This window comes from Antechinus flavipes, chromosome 2, assembly GCF_016432865.1.
Source record: "Antechinus flavipes isolate AdamAnt ecotype Samford, QLD, Australia chromosome 2, AdamAnt_v2, whole genome shotgun sequence".
Lineage (NCBI taxonomy): Eukaryota > Metazoa > Chordata > Mammalia > Dasyuromorphia > Dasyuridae > Antechinus > Antechinus flavipes.
The window spans coordinates 617,345,406-617,365,565 of NC_067399.1; the positions used below are offsets into that span (position 1 = coordinate 617,345,406).

General features: G+C 31.9%; 1 protein-coding gene across 1 annotated transcript in view; it reads left to right on the forward strand.

The window, feature by feature from the left end:
• PARG (poly(ADP-ribose) glycohydrolase) overlaps window positions 1-20,160 on the forward strand; it is a 116,396-nt gene that overhangs the window by 19,519 nt on the left and 76,717 nt on the right. The window contains exon 7 of the mRNA XM_051981866.1: window positions 5,338-5,412. Within this exon, the coding sequence (XP_051837826.1) occupies window positions 5,338-5,412 (75 nt within the window). The remainder of the gene's footprint in view (window positions 1-5,337; window positions 5,413-20,160) is intronic.

Below are 20,160 nucleotides of genomic sequence, written 5' to 3' on the forward strand. Positions count from 1 at the left end.
TAAATATTATAGTACCTTAGAGTTGTTTTAGTTTGGATTTTTCTCATCAAAAGTGATTTAGAACTTTTTTGTAACATGATTATGGATAACTCTGATTACTTCTGAAAACTACCTGACCATGCCATATACTTTGACCATTTTTCATTTGGGGAATGAGTCTTATTTTTATAAATTGGATTCACTTCTCTGTATCTTTGAAAAATGAGGTCTTTAATCAGAGAAACTTGCTATGAATTTTTTCCCTGTTATGATTGTTAACATATTTTGCCCTTTGTTCTTTTTTCTTCCTCCTGTTTATCCTACTTTCTCTCTTCTTTCACCCTGTCCATCCTCAAAATCATTTTATTTCTGAGGACTGCTTCCCCGTTTTCCTTCTCTTCTATGAGCTTCTCAACCACTAGCTTCCTTTCCTCCCCTTCTCTTATTCTCTGCCCTTCCTACTTTATTGTAGGGTAAGATAAATGTCTATATCCCACTGAGTGTGTTTATTATTTCCTCTATGAGCCAATTCTAATCAAAAAAAGATTCAAGTGCTTTCCCCTTCTCCCCTATCTCTTCTTCTACTGTACAAACTGTTTTGTATATCTTTTATATGAGATAATTTATTCCAATAACTACTCTTTCCCTTTCTCTTCTCCAGTGCATTCCTTCTCACTCTTAATATTTTTAAATACCATTCTGTAATATTCAATTCATAAGCTATACCCTCTATTTATGTATCCTCCTTCTAATTGCCCAAATAATGAGAAAATTTTTAGTAGTTAGTGGTTACTCTTGCTCTGTGGGAGGTTTCTTGTAACAAAATAAAAGTAATAATACACAGTAACTAATTAAAAGTTGCTGCAACATTTCACATCTCTAGGACCTCTCTAACTACCTTACTTTTGAAAAATTAAAAGAAATCTATTTTTTCTTCTTTCTTCCTCCCACACCATTAAAAAAATAAATAGCAAATTTCTTGTAATAAATATGCATAGTTAAGCAAAATCTATTTTTTCAAAGATTATGGGGGGGGTATGTTTGTTCGTGTGCGTGCACATGTATAGTCTGCATTTAATGTGTTTTATTATTGGTCCTCTAGAGTCATAAGTGGTCTTCTGCTTTCATCGTGGTTTGTTTTTTTCCCTAATCCTGTATCAGTTCATATGAGTCTTCCTATGTCCTTTTGAAATCATTTTCTCATTCTGCATTCATAAACAACAACTTATTCAATTGTTCTTTAATTTTTGGACTGCCTTTTTATTTTCAGTTTTATGCTCCAGCAAAAAGAGCTGCGGTAAATATTTTTATACACATAAGACCTTTTTCAATTTCTTTGATCTCTTTTAGATATATGCTTAGCTAGTGGCATAGTAGGGTCAAAGGAATATACTGTTTAGTAACTTTTTGTGGATAATTCAAAATTTTTTTCCAGAGTGGTTGAACCCATTCCAGAGTAGATCTACCAAGATCAGTGTACCTGTTTTCCCATAGCCTCAACATTTATCATTTTCCTTTTTGTCATCTTTGCCACTGATGGTAATAGGTTGAATCTTACATTTACTTTAATTTTATTTCTCTAATTAGTAGTAATTTTGAGAATTTTTTATGATAAGCAGGTTTCATTTATTTCCTTGAGATATAATATATATATATATGTATATATATATATGTATATCATGGAAAAATGAAACATTTATCAAAGAAACTTGCTGCAAAAAATTTTTCCCCAGTTATTTCCTTGTGAAAATGAATTTTAATTTTTTTTAAATTTAATTTAAGCAAGGATGTCCATTATTAGTATTTCTATTTGACATGGTATCAGAAATGCTCTCTATAGCATTAAAATAAGAAAAAGAAATTGAAAGAATACCCATGTGTAAAGAAAATTAACATTTTGTAGTTGTTATGATGGTGTTTTTTAAAGAAACCTGAGTCAATTAGAAATAATTGAAACAATTGATTTTAGCAAATGTCCAGTTTATAAAATAAATCATCAGGATTTCTATATAATGTCCCATAGAATTTCTTTATAATGCCAAAAGTGGGAAGAAATAAATAAGAAATTCCATTTAAAATTATAGGATGGATAAAGTACTTAGGAATTTCTAAATTCTAAAATATATACAATGTGGTTTTTTAATTGTGTGTGGGGATAAGGCCAGAACCTAGAGCTCAAAAATCTTAAAAAAGATTGTTTTGAATACAACTAGGGAAAATTTTTTTTCCATAATTATAACTTTTTATTCACAGAACCATGCCTGGGTAATTTTTTACAGAATTATCCCTTGCACTCACTTCTGTTCCGACTTTTCCCCTCCCTTTCTCCACCCCCTTCCCCAGATGGCAAACAGTCCTATACATGTTAAATATGTCACAGTATATCCTAGATATAATATATGTGTGCAGAACCGAACAGTTCTCTTGCTGCACAGGAAGAATTGGATTCAGAAGTTAAAAATAACCTGGGAAGAAAAACAAAAATGCAAACAGTTTACCTTCATTTCCCAGTGTTCTTTCTTTGGGTGTAGCTGTTTCTGAGGAAAATTTTAAAATAAATATAAAGGTCTAAAATATATGCAAGAACTATATAAATGCAACAGTTTATGGAAATAGACTTAAGTAATTGGGAAAATTTTTTCTCATGGGTAGTATATATTGTTGTCATATAGCAAAAATGACAGCATTACTTGAATTAATTTACTTATTTAGTATCATGCCAATCAAAGTATCAAATGATTATAGAACTAGAAAAAAATAATGAAATTCATGGAGAGGGGGAAGTCAGTAATCTTGAGACAGTTATCTGTAATATAGTTAGGGATATAGTACCTCTGTAATCTGGAAAATGTGCATAAATTGTTTTGATCCTTCTTTTCTACCAGAGAAGAAGAAATTGTGTATATTTATGGTATTAGAAGGTAAAATATGTTGTTGTTGTACAATACTACACATATTTTATGCATTTTTGCACTTGTAAACTTTTTCTGTGTTATCTGTTGGCCTTCATATGTTGTCTGCATCTTATGCATTTAATTTCTTATGCCAGCCTGACATATATCAAAACTGTGATTGAGAGAGTTACATGGAAGGAATAACTGTAGCAAAAAGAAATGGCAGCAAAGGGTGTCTAACAGTGCTAGATCTCAAATTGTGCTATAAAGCAGTTACTAAAATAATTCAGTACAGATTAAGAAACAGAAAAATTGATCATCAGAACACATAGGAATACAAGAAACAGACGCAAATGTATCTAATACAAAACTCCTATCATGAAAAGGATTCACAGTTTGACAAAAACTGCTGGGGGAATTATATAACAATATGTTAGAAGACAGTTAATGCAGAGGAATTATATTGACACGAACAGACTCAGCTAGTTGTCTTTCTGAATTGTTAAACAAGTACACCAGTAGATGGCATAATCATCTGTATCAAACAGAACTTTGATCTCATTGATTCAACTGTATTTTCAGATCATGCATATCGTAACCTAGTACTTCTGTTTATCTTTTGGAATTGCTGCTGTCCTTGTCTTTCCATATTTGCCATTGGGAATTCTTCCAACATGCTGGAAGGTCTTAATGTAAATAAAATACTCCTTAATATACATTTTTTTTTGTCCTGAAAATAGTCTGTACAAAAACAAAACTATAAATAATTGCTGAATTTTAAAAAATCAACTTTTTTGGTCACCATTTCTGAATCTATATTTCTTCCCTGGCAGCTAAACTCATACCTTGTAACAAAGCATAAAAGAAGAGGGGAGGATGTAGAAAGCATTTTAGCAAAACTAGCTAATATGAATTGACAATACATAGCCACTGTATATCCATAATCTCCTCCCTTTGCAAGAAGAAGAGGTTCATTTTCTCATCTCCTTCAGAGATAATCTTATTTATTATTATTTTTTACAATTAAATAGCACTTAGTTTCTTTTTTTGTTGTTATTCTTTGCATTTTCATTATTATTATTGTATGAAACCTAATATGAAACTAGGTTGGTTTCCTGGTTCTATTTATTCATATCAGTTCATGTAATTCTTACATGCTTCTGTGAATTCTTCCTGTTGTGATTTTATTGTCATATTTTAAACCTTCTTCATTTATCCATTTCACAATTGATGGACACAAACTTTTCTTCCTTTTCTTTGCTGCCACAAAGAGTACTGCTACAATTATTTTGTTGCATTTGGAATCTTTCTTTTACCTCCTTTAGGTATATCTTTTTAGTAGTGGTTTTTCCAGCCCATAGGATACAGACATTTTTGGCCCTAATGTAACTCCAAATTGCTTTGTAGATAGTTGGACCAATTCACAATTCTACCAGTAGTTTATTGCTGTGCCTGACTACTAGTAACCCTTCCGAACCATCTTTTGTTTTTGCAGATATGTTGGATATAAGGTGAAAATTTAGGTATAATTAATTCTTTGATTAGGCTCTGACAGAGGATAGTAGTTGAACAGAAAATATGAGAAATGCTAATAAGAATCTTATTTATTGATTTTAAGAGCGTCATATATTTCTTTGTTCCATCCTCCTGTCCTTGATTAATTTTTCCTAATTCCATTTATAATGGGCATATTTTATTTTTAAAGCAAATTTTAAGGAAAAATGAGATAAACCAATCAAGAAATTGAAAATTTTTGACAGCATAAGCAATGCCCCTCCAATTCTGCAGAGAAATAGTGGGAAGTGTCTTGCTATAGTTCTTCTTTGGAGTCAAGTTTTACTTTTTATAATGAGTGATTCCCTTGGGGTACCTGCTTAACTGGAATCTCCAGGTCAAAAAATATACAAACAATTTAGTCACTTTATTTGCAAAAATTTAAATTCCTTTATGGAATTGTATTAATTCACATTTCCACCATCAGTGCATTGATATTTTTTTTCCCCCTACAACTCTTCTAGCATTGACTAGTCCTATCTTTTATCATCTTAACCAGTTTGCTGGATATAGGTAAAATTTCAAATATATAAAAAAAAATTTTGATGAGGCTTTCTGACGTGGCAGAAATTGAACAGGAAATATCAAATATTAGGCAATTGAAAAATTATTTATTGGAATTAAATACATTATATGTTTTCCTATCTCATTCTTCACTTGCCACAATCCATGGTTAATTAACTTTTTAAATTGCATTTATCATAAGCTTATTTAAAAATGAATGTGCGTTTTCTTTGTGTATATCTATTGTTATATGACATATGGTAGGTAGATGATGAGTTTGGATTATTACCTAAAAATGTCTTAGTTCTATATAAACGGACACTTTCTTAGTAGATAACTGAGTTAATTGTACAACTGTTCTGTATCCCAGTCAGTGATTTAGATTTTGTTGATGCTTTTTCCATAGGATGCTATATTGAAATATAACGTTGCATATGCCAAGAAATGGGACTTTACAGCTTTGGTCGACTTTTGGGATAAGGTACAGTATATTTATAGTATAGTAATCATTGTAAGGAGTTGAAAATACTCCTAATTTGCTTGTTCTGTGTTCCATCATTTTCAGCTATTCTGTTTGATCATATTACCTACTTGGCTCATTCACTTAATGACATCTATTTTGGCATGCTGCTGCAAATTAATCATTTTCTTCATTTATTTGTCTAACAAGATAAATTTTATATAATTTTGATTGCCTACTAAAATGAAGCAAAAAAGCATTTTTTAGTGTAACAAATTGGATTAGTTATAATATTTTATTACTTAATAGTGCATCTATATAAAAAGCAAGAAATATGGAAATATGTTTTTAAATGACTTAAAGTTTTTGCCCTATAAGGAAATCTTTCATGATTGTTTTCAATACCTAAGAAAACATTCATAAAATATAAACTTTTTTTTTAACCTCTGAAACAATATTCTATTTCCAATGCTTTCTTTCAAAATGCATAAGAACTTCCCTGTAAATTATATTGGTAAGAGTGCTGTTGAATAGTATTGTATTATAGGAGTAAGTATCCTAGTGATTGCTGTAGTGATACTTTTGACATCTTTGGATATCATCAGAGCTTTTTTCATGACTAAAAAGAAGTATACTTATCAGTGACAAAGTATAGTTGTTCAGAATGGAGATTGTTGGAATTTTCAGGAAGTCTAAACTTTAAATGAGTCAAGTTCCCTTAGCTGTCTGAACATATTTAGATTACTTCTTTTTGTTCCAGACTTTGATACATAAGTGGATTCATTTTCTTACTTTACTAATGGAGATTACAATTCCCTTTGTGGTACCTGACTACATCTTTATAACAATCCTTCATACAGGATCTACCCAATGTCTTCGGGACTTTCCTATAGTTCTTTTGATATCTTATGAGTATAACATAACATTCAGGTTGGTTACCTGTTATCCTTTACTTTAGCAATCTGACAGGCCTTCTTTGCTAGGATTGATGTCTTTTATACCATCTCTTTTATGCAAGTCATGTTTTGTACTTTAATCTTCTACTAGCCACCCTTTTTTTTTTTTTTTAAATAACATTTCCCTTCCATATACTTGTAATTTTAATTCTGAGATGATGGTCTATGATTCATAATCTTATAGCATCATTGGGAGAATCATGGTATAAAAAGATGACCTTTTGTGACAGCAGGCAGTTTGGGATCATAAAGATACTTCATATTTTCCTAAACTTGTAGTTTTTCCATTTAATTTTGGTTTTAGATCATTGTCCAACCATACCTCATGTACAAGTTGTAAATACTGTGGTATAATATGTTGATAAGGTATGCTAAGTGCTTCATAAATCTTAAAGTGCTATGTAAATTAGCTATTATATACATTTGACTGACTAACTCAATGGACTTTCTTTCCATCTCCATGTCCATCTTCATAATCTATGCAATTATATGTCTTCCTTTTGATTTTTTTAGTGAAAAGTTAGACCACTTCTGAATGTATCATATTTTAAAAATTAACATAAATATGTGAACTATTTTATAGAAAAGATCATTGAGCAGGTGTGTAAAGAAATATATATATGCACACATATATAGATTTTAAAATATAAATTTGAACTTTTGCAATACTGAAGAATGAAAGTGTCACAGAAATATGATACAATTCAAAGTATTTGAAGTAAATGTTTTCTCTTATGTTGTGTTGGGACTGCAATCACTTGCTGCATCCTAGCAGATGTCAGACTGTGTCAAGGGTGCAATAACTAGATTTTCCACTGGTTGTCTTTCACTCTGATGTTGGCAGATTAATGCATTTTAATATCTCTCCTGCTTGCTTTGATTGTCTTAATTGACCTTTAACCATCAAAAAAAGTCAAGGTCCATTTTTATGGTAGTTGTTGTAAAATCCAAAATAATCTATCATCTTTGTAGTGTCAGTAATTTGAAGTCTGGTTTATGGAGTTTTGGCATGTGTGATGCTGAAAGGTGGGCATAAAATACTTAATTCAGGTTTTCAGTCTGTTGTAATATTAGAGAAGGATGTATGTTTTCACAATAAATCCCCAAACCTTGCTTTTTAAAAAGGTCTTATTTTTGATGCTACAGAAAGTTTGAAAATAATTCTGTTTGACTTTAAGATTTTGTGTTTATTTTATTTTAAAAATAAATTTATTTTTATTAATTTTTTCTCTTTATACTTACTAAAATCACCAGAACATAAGAAAAATGCAGATGCTCCATTTGCATTTTTGTTATCTTTCAGACCCAAATTGAATATTGTGATTTACTTTTCTGTGAAGATAATATTAAATTTAATACTCTGGAGTGGCAGTAAAAGGTGCCACTGTTTAAGATATTATAGGAATCTTCCTGTGAGTTAAATCATATTTTCTCTCCTTAATCAAGAATGCTCTGACATGGTTGCCTTTTCCCTTAGTATGGTGACCTTGTTGAGAAATGATTGATGCATTCAGAGAGTAAAGGTACAAGAAGTTTTGACAAGTTTCATGAAAAGAGCAGATGTGAGTGAATTATCATGATGATGATGATGAAATGATCAAAGTTATTGTTTCTGTAGGGATTGTGTTATATATTTCCTGGTCATTGCATATTGACTATTTTTCACCTTTCTCTCCAGTAACGATGAGTTGTTCTGCCTAGAAATGAAGATTATTAGAATTTCTTTTCTTGTTTTAATCAAAAATAGGAGATAGAATAAGAAAAGACTCAGAATGTTTTTTTTTTCTTTCTTTATTTCTTTCTATATTTCATCTGATTTTTAGATATTTAGGACAGAATGCTGACAATTTACAGCACAAGAGGACATTATTATTAGATTTAGTGAAAAGAAGTCCTCTTTTTCATTTGCATATGTCTTAGTAATCTTTTAAAAAAAATTTAAGTGGGATTGAAAGAAGAAAACAGATTTAGTTTGAATGGGTCAATTGTTCGGTTTAGGTTACTATAAGTTCTTAAATAGTCTTTTCTAGCAACTATTTAGTGTTATGTATATCTAACTGATGTTGTGAGTATTTTTCTTTTCATTTCTTTTAAATTTTGCACAGTATTAAATAAAACACAGTTTTGTCACTTCAATGTGAATAATAAAATAGAATAAAGAAAATTTCAGCTAACTATCAAATCTAATATGGTATTTACTTGTTAGTCGAATTTTGGAATGAAATTCATTTTTGTATTAGTGTTCCGAAAAGCTTTCCTTTTAATTTACTTTGATTTGAGTGATGAATTCTGTAGCTAATGATACCTATTAAAACATCAAGTTATTTAAGATTACCTGACACTTATTTTGAATCTATAAGGACTGTTCACATTTACCCATTATATCCCCAAGATTAAGGTCAACAGGATTTTTCTATGTTAATATACTCATTTGGATGGAGATCACCAATGTAATCATTGATCTAATTATTTTGTTAAAGTAAACCACTGAATATGTCAAAATGTAATTTGAAAATTTTTTATTTGGAAATTAAACTGCAAAAGTGTTGCTAAGTTGAAGTGGCTTTTATTTAGTGCTATTTGCATCTTAAGTGCTAATGTTAGCCTTCCTCCCTGCCAGCTGTTGGAAGCACCAGGAATGAATATGCCGTTTTATGGCCCTCCTGTGTAGTGTTCCATTAAATTAAATCTGAAACATTTGCTATAATTTATCTTCTAAATGAATCAATACTTTTAATACTGCAGTTTTCCACAGGAAGATAAAAATAAATTTCCATTATGTTAGAGAAAAGGAGAATGTCATTTTAAGCATATTTGGAGTATTTTGAATACTGTTGTCTTAAGATATAAATTGCTGATACATGAGAGTCGATGCAACTTTGTTGGTTTTTTTTACATTTATTAAATTTATATATTAGCATAGTGTCATTGAATTAAATTGAAAATTATTCAATGTAATGATTTATTTAAATTCTCCAAATAAATTTATGCCATAATGCTTTTAAGAATAAAGTTTATTTTTATAACAATTTTTAAAAAACCGTTAATGGTTGACAGGAAATAGAGCATAATAAATGCATACAAAGATTTTCATTCTTGCATTTTATCTAATAATTAGATAGGCTTAGATCTGGTATTGGTTGGTGTTTTCAACTTATGGAGATTAAAAAATCTATTGAGATGTGGGTAAAAAAGTGTTTAGAGGTGTAGGTCCAGGATTCTGCACAGTCAATCTCTGTTCCTAACTCACTTATTTGATCTTGACCATGGGATTCTCCCATTGTTAATTTCCTTTTTCTCATCTTGGTAATAAGGGGATTGGATGAATGAATGAAATGAGGCTTTTATTAAGTGCTTACTATGTGCTAAGCATTGGAGAACCTATTAGAAAAGTCCTTGCTCTCAGGGAAATTTCATAGTAAGCATTGTGGCTCCAAGATAGATGGCAAGACCACATGAGACTCTGGGTATAGAGACAAAAGCATATGGCAGTGCTGCTTCTTAAATGTCATATTTCCACTAATAAAAATTAAGTCAATCTCTTGATATGTTGAACAATTGAATTTGTTGACACTACCTAGAAATTTGTTGCAAGAACTTTCTTTTTTGTGTCTTTAGTAGTTGTTGCAGTTAGAGCCAGCAAAAACAGTTGCCAGGCTGTGTCTCAACAGAAGTCATTTCCTAGGATGATGAGTGAGGACTTTAGATTGGTATTCCCAAGAGTTAGGGTTCCTAGTCCTGAACTATCTCCATCAAGGTTGAGTGCTGGAATTTCTTAAGCCCTTTCCAGCTTGATATTCCATATCTGTGAAACCAAGAATTAGATAAAGGGAGAGAGGGAGAGAGGAAGAGAAGGAGGAGGGAGAGGGAGAGGGAGAGAAAGAAGGAGAGGGAGAGTGAAAGAAAAAGAGAGAGAGAAAGAGTGTGTGTATGTATGTATACACTTGAGGACAATAATTCTAACAAACATTTGTGGAGCACTTTACAATTATCTAGTGCTTTATTTGCGGTATCTCATTAGAGCTTCATGGGGAATGAAGGGCACAAACTTTTATTAAATGCCTATGTTGTGTCAAGCACATGCTAAGTGCTTTACCAATATTACCTCATTTTATTCTCACAGGAATTTTGGGTTGGTCACTGTGTCACCTAGTGACCTGAAAGATGAAACTAAAAAGAAGAAAATAATGCTTTTTTAAAATATTGTCTTTCAAATAAACATTTAAAAGAATATAAAATACCATTTTACCCATATGTCTTTAGAACAAGAAATAGGAATTAGCTTAAAGTCTGGTTGTTTGATGCAATTAATTAGCTTTGTATTTTTGTATCTTAGTTAATTAATCTCTGTGTCTATCATACTAAAAAATAATGTAAGGGTACTTGTAACTTAGTTAAAATAATACAAACCTGACTCCATTAATTTCTCAAGATTCAGAGATACAAGAGTAAGATTGCTATTAAGACCTGTTTCAAGATGATAGTGCATCTATTTATTTTTTTGTCTCATTAGTTTTCTTTATGGGGATACTGAATAGAGTGCTGAATATGGGGTGAAAAAGGCATGAGTCAAATCCCATGTCTGGAACTTAGTAGTAGAGTGGACATAGGCAAGTCCCTAATTTCTCTAAGTTTCAGTTTTTTCATCTATAAAATAAATACATACCTTACAGGGTTGTTTTCTCATCCATAAAATAGGCATTTACCTCACCAAGCGATTAGAGGCTGCTAGGCAGTGCAGTGGATAGGAATACTGGCTGAGTCAGGCAGATCTGAATTCAGATATGCCCTCAGATATAATGTGTGACCTGGGTAAATCATTTAACTTCTGTTTGCCTCAGTTTTCTGCTCTGTAAAATGGGAATAATAATAGCACTTAACTGCCAGGGTTATTGTAAGAATCAAATGAGATAATATTTATAAAGTGCTTCATAACCTTAAAGTTTTATGTAAGTGCTAGCTATTATCTAGCTATCATTGTTTTTGGTTCTATTTTGTTACATTTTACGTTCTTAGGAGGTTCTCTCTCACGACCTCCCTTCCTAGCCCACAATTGAGAAAGCGTTGTTTGGCCCAGGTAGCTATGTGCAGACACTGCGCACACTTATATCTCTTCTTGGAGAGAACTTCTCTAGAGGACGATGGCATTTTGTCCCAAGGTTCTTTGTAGTGATGTGAGTGTTTGTTACTTGGAATAATTCAATGAACAACACTGCTGTTATGGAGTGCGCTTTCTTCTGGTGTTATTGTTGGTGTTACAGTGAGGTTACTGTCCTAAGAAGTGCTTCTGACCCTGCCATATATTAAGAGTTTCCAGAACCACTTGTAGTAGCTAACTCTGCTTGTAGGTGGACATGATGTGGAGGCCAGATCCGCTTTTCTTGTGTCATTTTACTGACTTCTTTATCTCTGGCTCTTCGAATCCAGAGTCACATGCACAGAGATTAGTTACAAGGCTGAGCTCTGCACCTGCTGTCCTTGGTGGATCCCCTACCTTCCATTGGCCTTGTGGTTCATTCATTTCAGTCCTGTCTGAATCTTCATGACATTTGGAGTTTTCTTGGCAAAGATACTGTAGTGGTTTCCTTCTGGAGCTCATTCTACAGATGAGGAAACTGAGGCAAACAGGGTGAAGTGACTTGTCTAAGGTCACAAAATTAGGAAGTTTCTGAGACCAGATGTGGGCTCAGGAAGATGAGTTCTGATTCAAAACTTGGTGTCTATTTACTATTTAGGCACTGTCACTATGCCTCCTAGCTCCATATAGATTATAAGACTTAAAAGAATTTCAGTGACACCTTCTGAACATTTTCCAGTTATCTTACATTTTAGATTTGATTGTAGACTACATAAAACAATGGTGTCTTTCAGCTAATGGTCAAAATCCTGTAATATATAATTCCAGAGGATTATTCAAATTCTTATTTTCTTAGATTTTAAAAATTGAATATAGCTTGAAATAGGAGTGTTGTGTATCTTTAAAAAGATAGTGTGGTGTAGTGCTAGCCTGAGAGCCAAGAGCCATTATCTGGAATTTTTGCTTTGTCTTTTGCCAACCTTTGTAACCATGTGGCGTACCATTAATTACTCTGGATTTCAGTTTATATATAGTGGAAATGAGAAAGTTGGATGAATTGACCCTAGGGTCTCTTAACTCCAAAATTCTCTGAGCAATTACTTTCATTTAGTCATATTTATACTATTAAAATTTTGTTTGTATTTTTTTTTTTGAGAGTTTGCCACAAGGGGGTGCCATGAAACCATCTGGGAAAATGGTTTTCAAATTCACCCTTAATCTTTAGTATAGGTTGAAGGAACCTTAGAATCAGCTGTTCTAAGGTTTTTTAACTTGAGGGCTTCACTCTACCTATGGTTAAATTTCAGAGGATCTTTGAACTTGTACGAGGAAAAAATATACACTTTATTTTCACTACCTCTTGCTGAAATTAGCATTTCTTTCCATTTTGAATATATGTAACAATCACTAGACTACTGTTAAGGGACCATAATGCATGAAAGGTTCAGAATCTTTGATATAATATAGACTGTGACCACTACATTTACCACTAAATGACTCTGGGTTCAGAGATGTCCAGTGATTTGCCTGTGCTTATACATGCATTCACATTGGCATTATAATTGCATCCAAGGCTCATGCCATTTTTCTTTCTTATTGAGAGAGAGACTTTTTAGAATATAGCAGAAATTTACTTAGTGTGTAATTTATGGGATAATCTATCATATGCATTTTAGTTGACTGACATTGTACATCCTGGAATTTATATCTGGTGTTATTGCCTTGAGTACAAGCATATCTTGTTTTATTGCACTTCGCTTTATTGTGCTTTATAGATATTGCATGAACTGTTTATTTTTTCCCCTAAATTGAAAATTTGGGGAAACCCTGAGTTAAGTGTGTCAATTCACACTATATTTCCCTGGCATGTGCTCACATCATGCCTCTGACACATTTTGACAATTATTGCAGTCTTTCAGATGTTTTTAATTGTTGTATTTTTATGGTGATCCATAATCAGTGATTGGTGATTTTTGTTGTTACTATTGCTGTTGTCTTGGAGCTGTCACAGACCATCCCTGTATCAAACTAAGAACTTTAGATTCTATAAATATTATATTTTCTAACTAATTTTTTAAACTATTCCACTTGAGAGGCTGTTCCCCTGCCTCTCTTCCTCTCTTTGGGCCTCCCTTTAACCTGAGATAACAATATTGAAATTAGGCCAATTAATAATCCTACAGTGACCTCTAAGTATTCAAATGAAATGAAGGGTTAGTTGGTTGTGGGAAATTTCATTGTTGTCTTATTTTAAGAAATTGGTACATCTACATCCCCCTCCAACCTTTAGCAATCTACCACCCTGATCAATTAACAGCTATCCAAAAATTGAGCTAAGTCCTTCCATGAACAAAAAAAATTATGACCTAATGAAGGCTCAGCTGATGATTAGCTTTTTTTTTTTTTTAAGCAATAAAGTATTTTTTGATTAAAGTTGATTGAACAGTATTGAATACTTAATAGACTACATTTTAGTGTAAGCATGACTTTTACACACACTGGGAAACAAACAAAAAAAAATCATGTGACTATTTCTGTATTTGCTTTGTTATGGTGGTTGGAAATTGAACCTCAATGTCTTTGGGATTATGTCTGCATTATTCTACCCTAGAAGCTTTCTTTGAATGGATTTATAAATTGCATTCATATAGAGAAAGAGAAATTTCAAAATATCATTTTAAAAAAATGTAAACTAGTAAAAGATTAGGGTGATTTCTGTCAAAACAAGTTAAATCCCTGTTGTTATCTCTAAGACAGGAAAATTTTTTTTATTGTTAGATAGCATTTATTCTAATCTCATGTTGTTTTGCCTGCCTGCAGAAGTCAAGATGCATGATAGTGTGTCTTTGAGGAATTGAAAATATCTTTTGGTTTATATATAATGACATTTTGCTTTGGTGTTGATTTACAAGTGATGGATGGCTAGGATTATATATATTTATAAAATAACACATAATTCACAGATGGAAAAGATTCATTAAATGACCAGAGTTCATGGTTAGGTTTCAAAGGGTCCAGGAACTTGGATGGGAAAAGCATGCCTTTATTATTATTTATATCTTTTGTTTCTTTTGTAATTTTCTATATTTTATTTTATGCAGTTAAAACGTTATTCTGAGTAAGATTCCATAATCTTCAAAAGACTAACAGTGAGAACCAAGATGTAAAAAAGGTTAAAAACCCTTGTCTTAAGTCATTTCAATAACCATATTTATGCAGGATCATTACCTAATATTCTAATTCAGATTGCTAGTCAGTACTAATTCAAATTAATAAATTTTGAGAAATAAATTCTCTTTTGAGTGGGTGTGGTATGAGTATAGCATTTCCTATTTTGGAGCAAATTTATTGTATTTTTTATTATTAAAGAACAAAACATTTAGCATGTATACAAAGGTTCTGTTAAATCAAGATGGGATGAGGCTTGATGAATTTTAATAAAAATATCAGTGATTTTTTTTTTTTTAGGCTGACTAGTTGAATGAGTCTTCTTTTAAAAAATCAAAAACCTTTGGACTCATAAAATTCAAACTAAAATGGGTAATCTTTGGGAAGTAGTTTTGAAAGTACTTGAGACTGAATATGAATCACAATATAATATTTTTACTTTTTTGCTATTTGCTTACTTTTTGTTTTCTTTTTTCCTGCTTTTTGATTTGATTTTTCTTGTGCAGCATGATAATTGTGGAAATATGTGTAGAAGAATTGCCTGCCTTTCAAAAGTTAGATAGGTACACATAGCATGTTGGTTAGTTGGCTGTTCTCAAGATTAAGTATTATGCTTCAAATTTATTGAATTAGGTTTAGTACGGGTTATTTGTCTACCAATTTGTTATATTTCATTTGTTTCAGAACTATTTTAATTTTATCCTACTCTTTTAGATGTTCTAATTCTAATCTAACAATTTGTAATACTTACAATCATTATCACCTAGGTGCTGCTAAATTTGTGAATTCTCACACTCTGGATGTAGACTAGGAACTTGAAAGTCTGTTTATCTTTTCCTGTACCTCAGGAAGGATAAAGAACATGATTGTTTTCTCTTTTTTAGCACCATCATAACACTTAAATATCTACATATCTATTCTAATGTACTTCTTATATGTATATCTAGGCCATATTGTTTTTTTGTTTTGTTTTGTTTTGTTTTAAAGATTATAAGCAGTTGGGACAGATATATCAGGACAGTTTGGTCTAGCATTTCACACAGTTCTATGTGCATCTAAAATTTTATATATTTATTTAATAAATAATACTCCATTGGCCTAAGAAATTAATGATTATCTCAAAGGATTAAATATTGTTAGTCACATCAGACAGTAGGTATCTCTGTGTACTTTATGTTGTACTTGATGTTGTAATAAGAGGGATGTAAATATGCGACAGAACTTGCTTTCAAATAGCTTGCATTGTGTTTGTACAATTAAAACACCAGAGAACAGTCAGAACTATATGTAATCAGATGCTGGTGAATTGTATGAAACAGTATAAGTGCCATTAGCAGCTGAAAGAAGATTATTTTTGATTTGGGGATAATCAGGGAAGTCTTCAATGAGAAAATTAAGGAGATGGAAGATATGCCATGGTGTTTAAAAAAAAAATGAAAAAGAGAGAGAGAGAGAGAGAGAGAGTTAAAAAATTACCCCGGTGATAGGAGCAAAGCAAGTTAAAGGTGGTACATAAGTGTGAATTATATGTGATGGATGTGACACTAGAAGAATGTCTTAACAGGAATAGAGTTTGTGTTTGGCAATAGTGGGAGGTAAGTTTTGGCAAGTAAAGCAGACTGTTGGAGGACATATAATTAATTTTCAGATTATCACAGTAGAAAGCTTTGGGAAATAGCATTTTTTCCCCCTAATAAATGCAGTTTTAAGCAAAACAGAAATAATTAGTTTGTAATTCACAAACTAGGAATCAGAGTTCAATTTTTAAGCTTCCTTTTTGGAATTTTGAATACATTTACATATAAATATATACATAAAATATTACAAATGATAGTTATTTTACCAGACTATACTATAAAAACAAAGAAAAAACTATTTAAATCCCATGAACCAGAATTATGGAGTTTCAGAGTTGGAAGATTCATTCCATCCTGAGTCAAGAGTCCCTTTTACTTTAAATACTCTAATGACAAGGAATTCACTATTTCCAAGGGGTCTATGGACATATTCCTCTTTGAAGTACCTTTGTTTTGTTTTGTTTTGATTCATGCCTTACCTTTTAATCTTTGAAACTTGTACATATTGTTCCTCATTCTATCTTCTAGATAGAAATAGAAATTTAATGTCCTTTCCACATAATAGTTTTCTTCAAATCCTAGCAGATCACTATTATGTCCCTCTAAAGTTGTCTCTAGGATAATACTTTAGGTTCCTTCAGTGTGATGTCTTTCATCATCTGGTTGCCTTCCTCCAGATGCTCTATAGTTTATCAGTTCCTTTCTAAATGATGATTTCCAGAATTGGACCTAATTATTCAGAATTCACTTATTTAGAACAGAATACAATGATCTTTGGCAGCCTTATTGTAGAAGTTGTATCTCTGTAGACTAAAATTATATTAGCCTTTCTTTTTGGCTGCCATATATAATGTATACTATACTTTGCTATACTATTCTGTAATATTCTGAATATATGTGACATAGTAGACACATGACAGTTTATAACCTGTCCCTCAGTATAACCTTGGCAATAGGAATGGGGATTTACCCCGTTGGTCTTAAACTTATGGATTTAGTTGTAGATCCCATGGCCTGAGTAAGATGTAAGAAGACTGAGATAAGGGAGTATGTTGATGATGGGATGGGGAAGTATGGAAAAGCATTCCTCTTGATTCTGGATCTTATGGTAGATTCCTAGAGCTAGGCTAAAAATAGAAATACATTTTTCTTACTTCCCTTTTTTTCATTCTCCTTGACAGTGGGAATTGGGAGTGCAGGTATAGGAAGGTGGAAGCTTTTTTTCCTTTTCCCTTGCTTCTGCTGTTAGCCAGGACAATTCAAAGGAAGAAGAGTTCTTGGAGCAGTCTAGCCAAATTAGCCATTTGCTTGTAAAAGATATATATTTTTAAAAAGTATCACCTTTCTCACATATCCATACTGGTTATGGGACTCTGTGAAAGTCATAACTCAGTAGTGCTTTCTGTAGTAGATGCCTACCTGTATTGGTAGTTTTTTCTCCCTGGAGTACCCCTCTATCAAGGAATTCGCAGGGCCAGTCCTTAACTCTGCCCTACCTTTTGATCTTTTAGTGTTATAAAAAACAACATAAATTTAGCCTGGCATGACCTATTCTTAATGAGATGGTGCTGGGTCTTTGTGAACACTTCTTCTAGGTATTTTACTAATTTAATCTATATTCTGGAATCTTACTAAGAATTCAAGTCAGGCTCACTGGCCAGTAGTGTGCAGATTCTAATACTGTATGAGGAAAATACTTCTATCCTTTATTTCTTCCAAAATACTTATTGATGGGTTAGCTTGATGGACAATCTACTTGTCCTACAGTTCTAAGGATTTAGTTTTAATCTTTTTGTGTGTTTTGTGGAGGCTTTACTGTATCCAGGGCTCAATGTAATTAATATTGTATCATCTATGAATAAGAGCATTTGGAGAATCTTAGCATAAATCAGCAATTCTATTGCTTTATGAGACACATCTTCCATAACATTAGAAAACATCTTAGTTGAGCAGCCTTAGTTATTCTCTTTCCCATACTAACTTTGATTGAACTACTTTGCATATATTTGAATTTATTAATCTTATGTTTTTGCTGTGTTTTTAAATGTACTTATCCTTCTTTAGACATAGTAGGTATTTAAATATTTGCAAAGACTTTCTAGTTTTATATTTCTCTTGATTATCAAAGTTATCTCTATAGTTAATTTGTCATGAATCTGATAATTTCATTTAAAATTTTTTTTTATTTCCCCCTCACTTAATATTTTGTTTTCCAATTACATGTAAATATAATTTTCAACATTACATTTTATAGGATTTTGATTTCCATTTTTTTCTCCCTCCTTTCCCAATCATTAAGATGTCAAACAATTTGATAAAGGTTATAAATGTATGATTATGTTTAAACATCTTTTCACATTAGTCCTCTAATGAAAGAAGAATCAAAGAAAAAGAGAAAATACCATGAGAGTGAAAAAGCAAACAAAGGAAAAATAAGTGAAACTAGTGTGCTTTGATCTATATTCAAGTTCCATAGTTCTTTCTCTGGATGTGGATAGCATTTTTCATCGTGAGTCTTTTGGAATTGTCTTAGATTATCGTATTGCTGAAAAGAGCAAAATCTATCAAAGTTGATCATTGTAAAATGTTGCTCTTATTGTGTATAATGCTCTTTTGGGTCTAGTCGTTGCACTCAACATCGGTTCAATGAAGTCTTTCGCATTGGATTTTTCATTTCTTGATCATATTCTATAGTCTCCTTTTATTCATAGGTTTTTTTATGCCTGGAACACTCTACTTCCTATCTCTAGTCAAAATCCCAGATTAAATGCATCTCTTCCATGTAGTTTTTCCTTCTTTTTTTTTTTTTAATTACTTTTTATTTTTCTCAATGCATACAAAGATAGTTTTCAACATTCACATTTGCAAAACCTTGTGTTCTAAATTTTTTTCATTCACTCCCCTCTACCTCTGCTCATAGACAGCAAGCAATCCAATATTTTAAACGTGTGTAATTCTTCTTAACATACTTGCATGTTTGTCATGCTGTGCAGGAAAAATCAGATCAAAAGATGAAAGAAAAAAAACAACAACAAAAATGGTGAAAATATTGTGCTTTCACCCATATTCAGTCTCCGTAGTTCTCTCTTTGGATGTGGATAGCATTTAACATCCAAGGTTTATTGGGATTGCCTTGAATCACGGAACTGCTGAGAAGAACCAAGTCCATCACAGCTTGATCATAACATAATCTTCTTGTTTTTGATTCTACTCACTTCATTCAGGATCAGTTCATGGAAATCTCTTCAGACCTCTGAAATCATCCTGCTGATCATTTCTTATAGAATAATAATATTCTATATCATTCACATACCATAATTTATTCAGTCATTCTCCATCTGATGGACATCCACTCAATTTCTAGTTCCTTGCCACTACAAAGAGGGCTGTCACAAACATTTTTGTACATGTGGGTTCTTTTGCCTTTTTTTAATGATCTCTTTGGGAGACAGACCCAGTAGTGGTACTGCTGAATCAAAGGATATGCATAGTTTGATAGCCCTTTTGGGCATAGTTTCTAATTGTACTCCAGTATGGTTAGATCAACTCACAACTCCACCAATAATGCATTAGTGTTCCAATTTTCTCACATCTCCTTCAACATTTATCATGTTTTTTTCCTGTCATCTTAGCCAATCTGAGAAGTATGAAGTGGTACCACAAAATTGTCTTAATTTTCATTTCTCTAATCAGTGGTAATTTAGAGCATTTTTTATATGACTAAAAATGGCTTTAATTGTATCATTTGAAAATTGTTCATCCTTTGACCATTTATCAATTGGGGATTGGCTTGTGTTCTTATAAATTTGAGTCAATTCTTTATATATTTTTAGAACTGGATAATTTAAAAACATAATTGGAAAGTGCTTTGCCATTGTAGAGCCTTCAAAGTTCATTATATTCCCAGAGATATAGAAAAGCAGCTATTGTATTTGCTGATATCTTCTTAGATCTATAAAGCATAATCAGTAATCATTTTCTTTTGAGATGT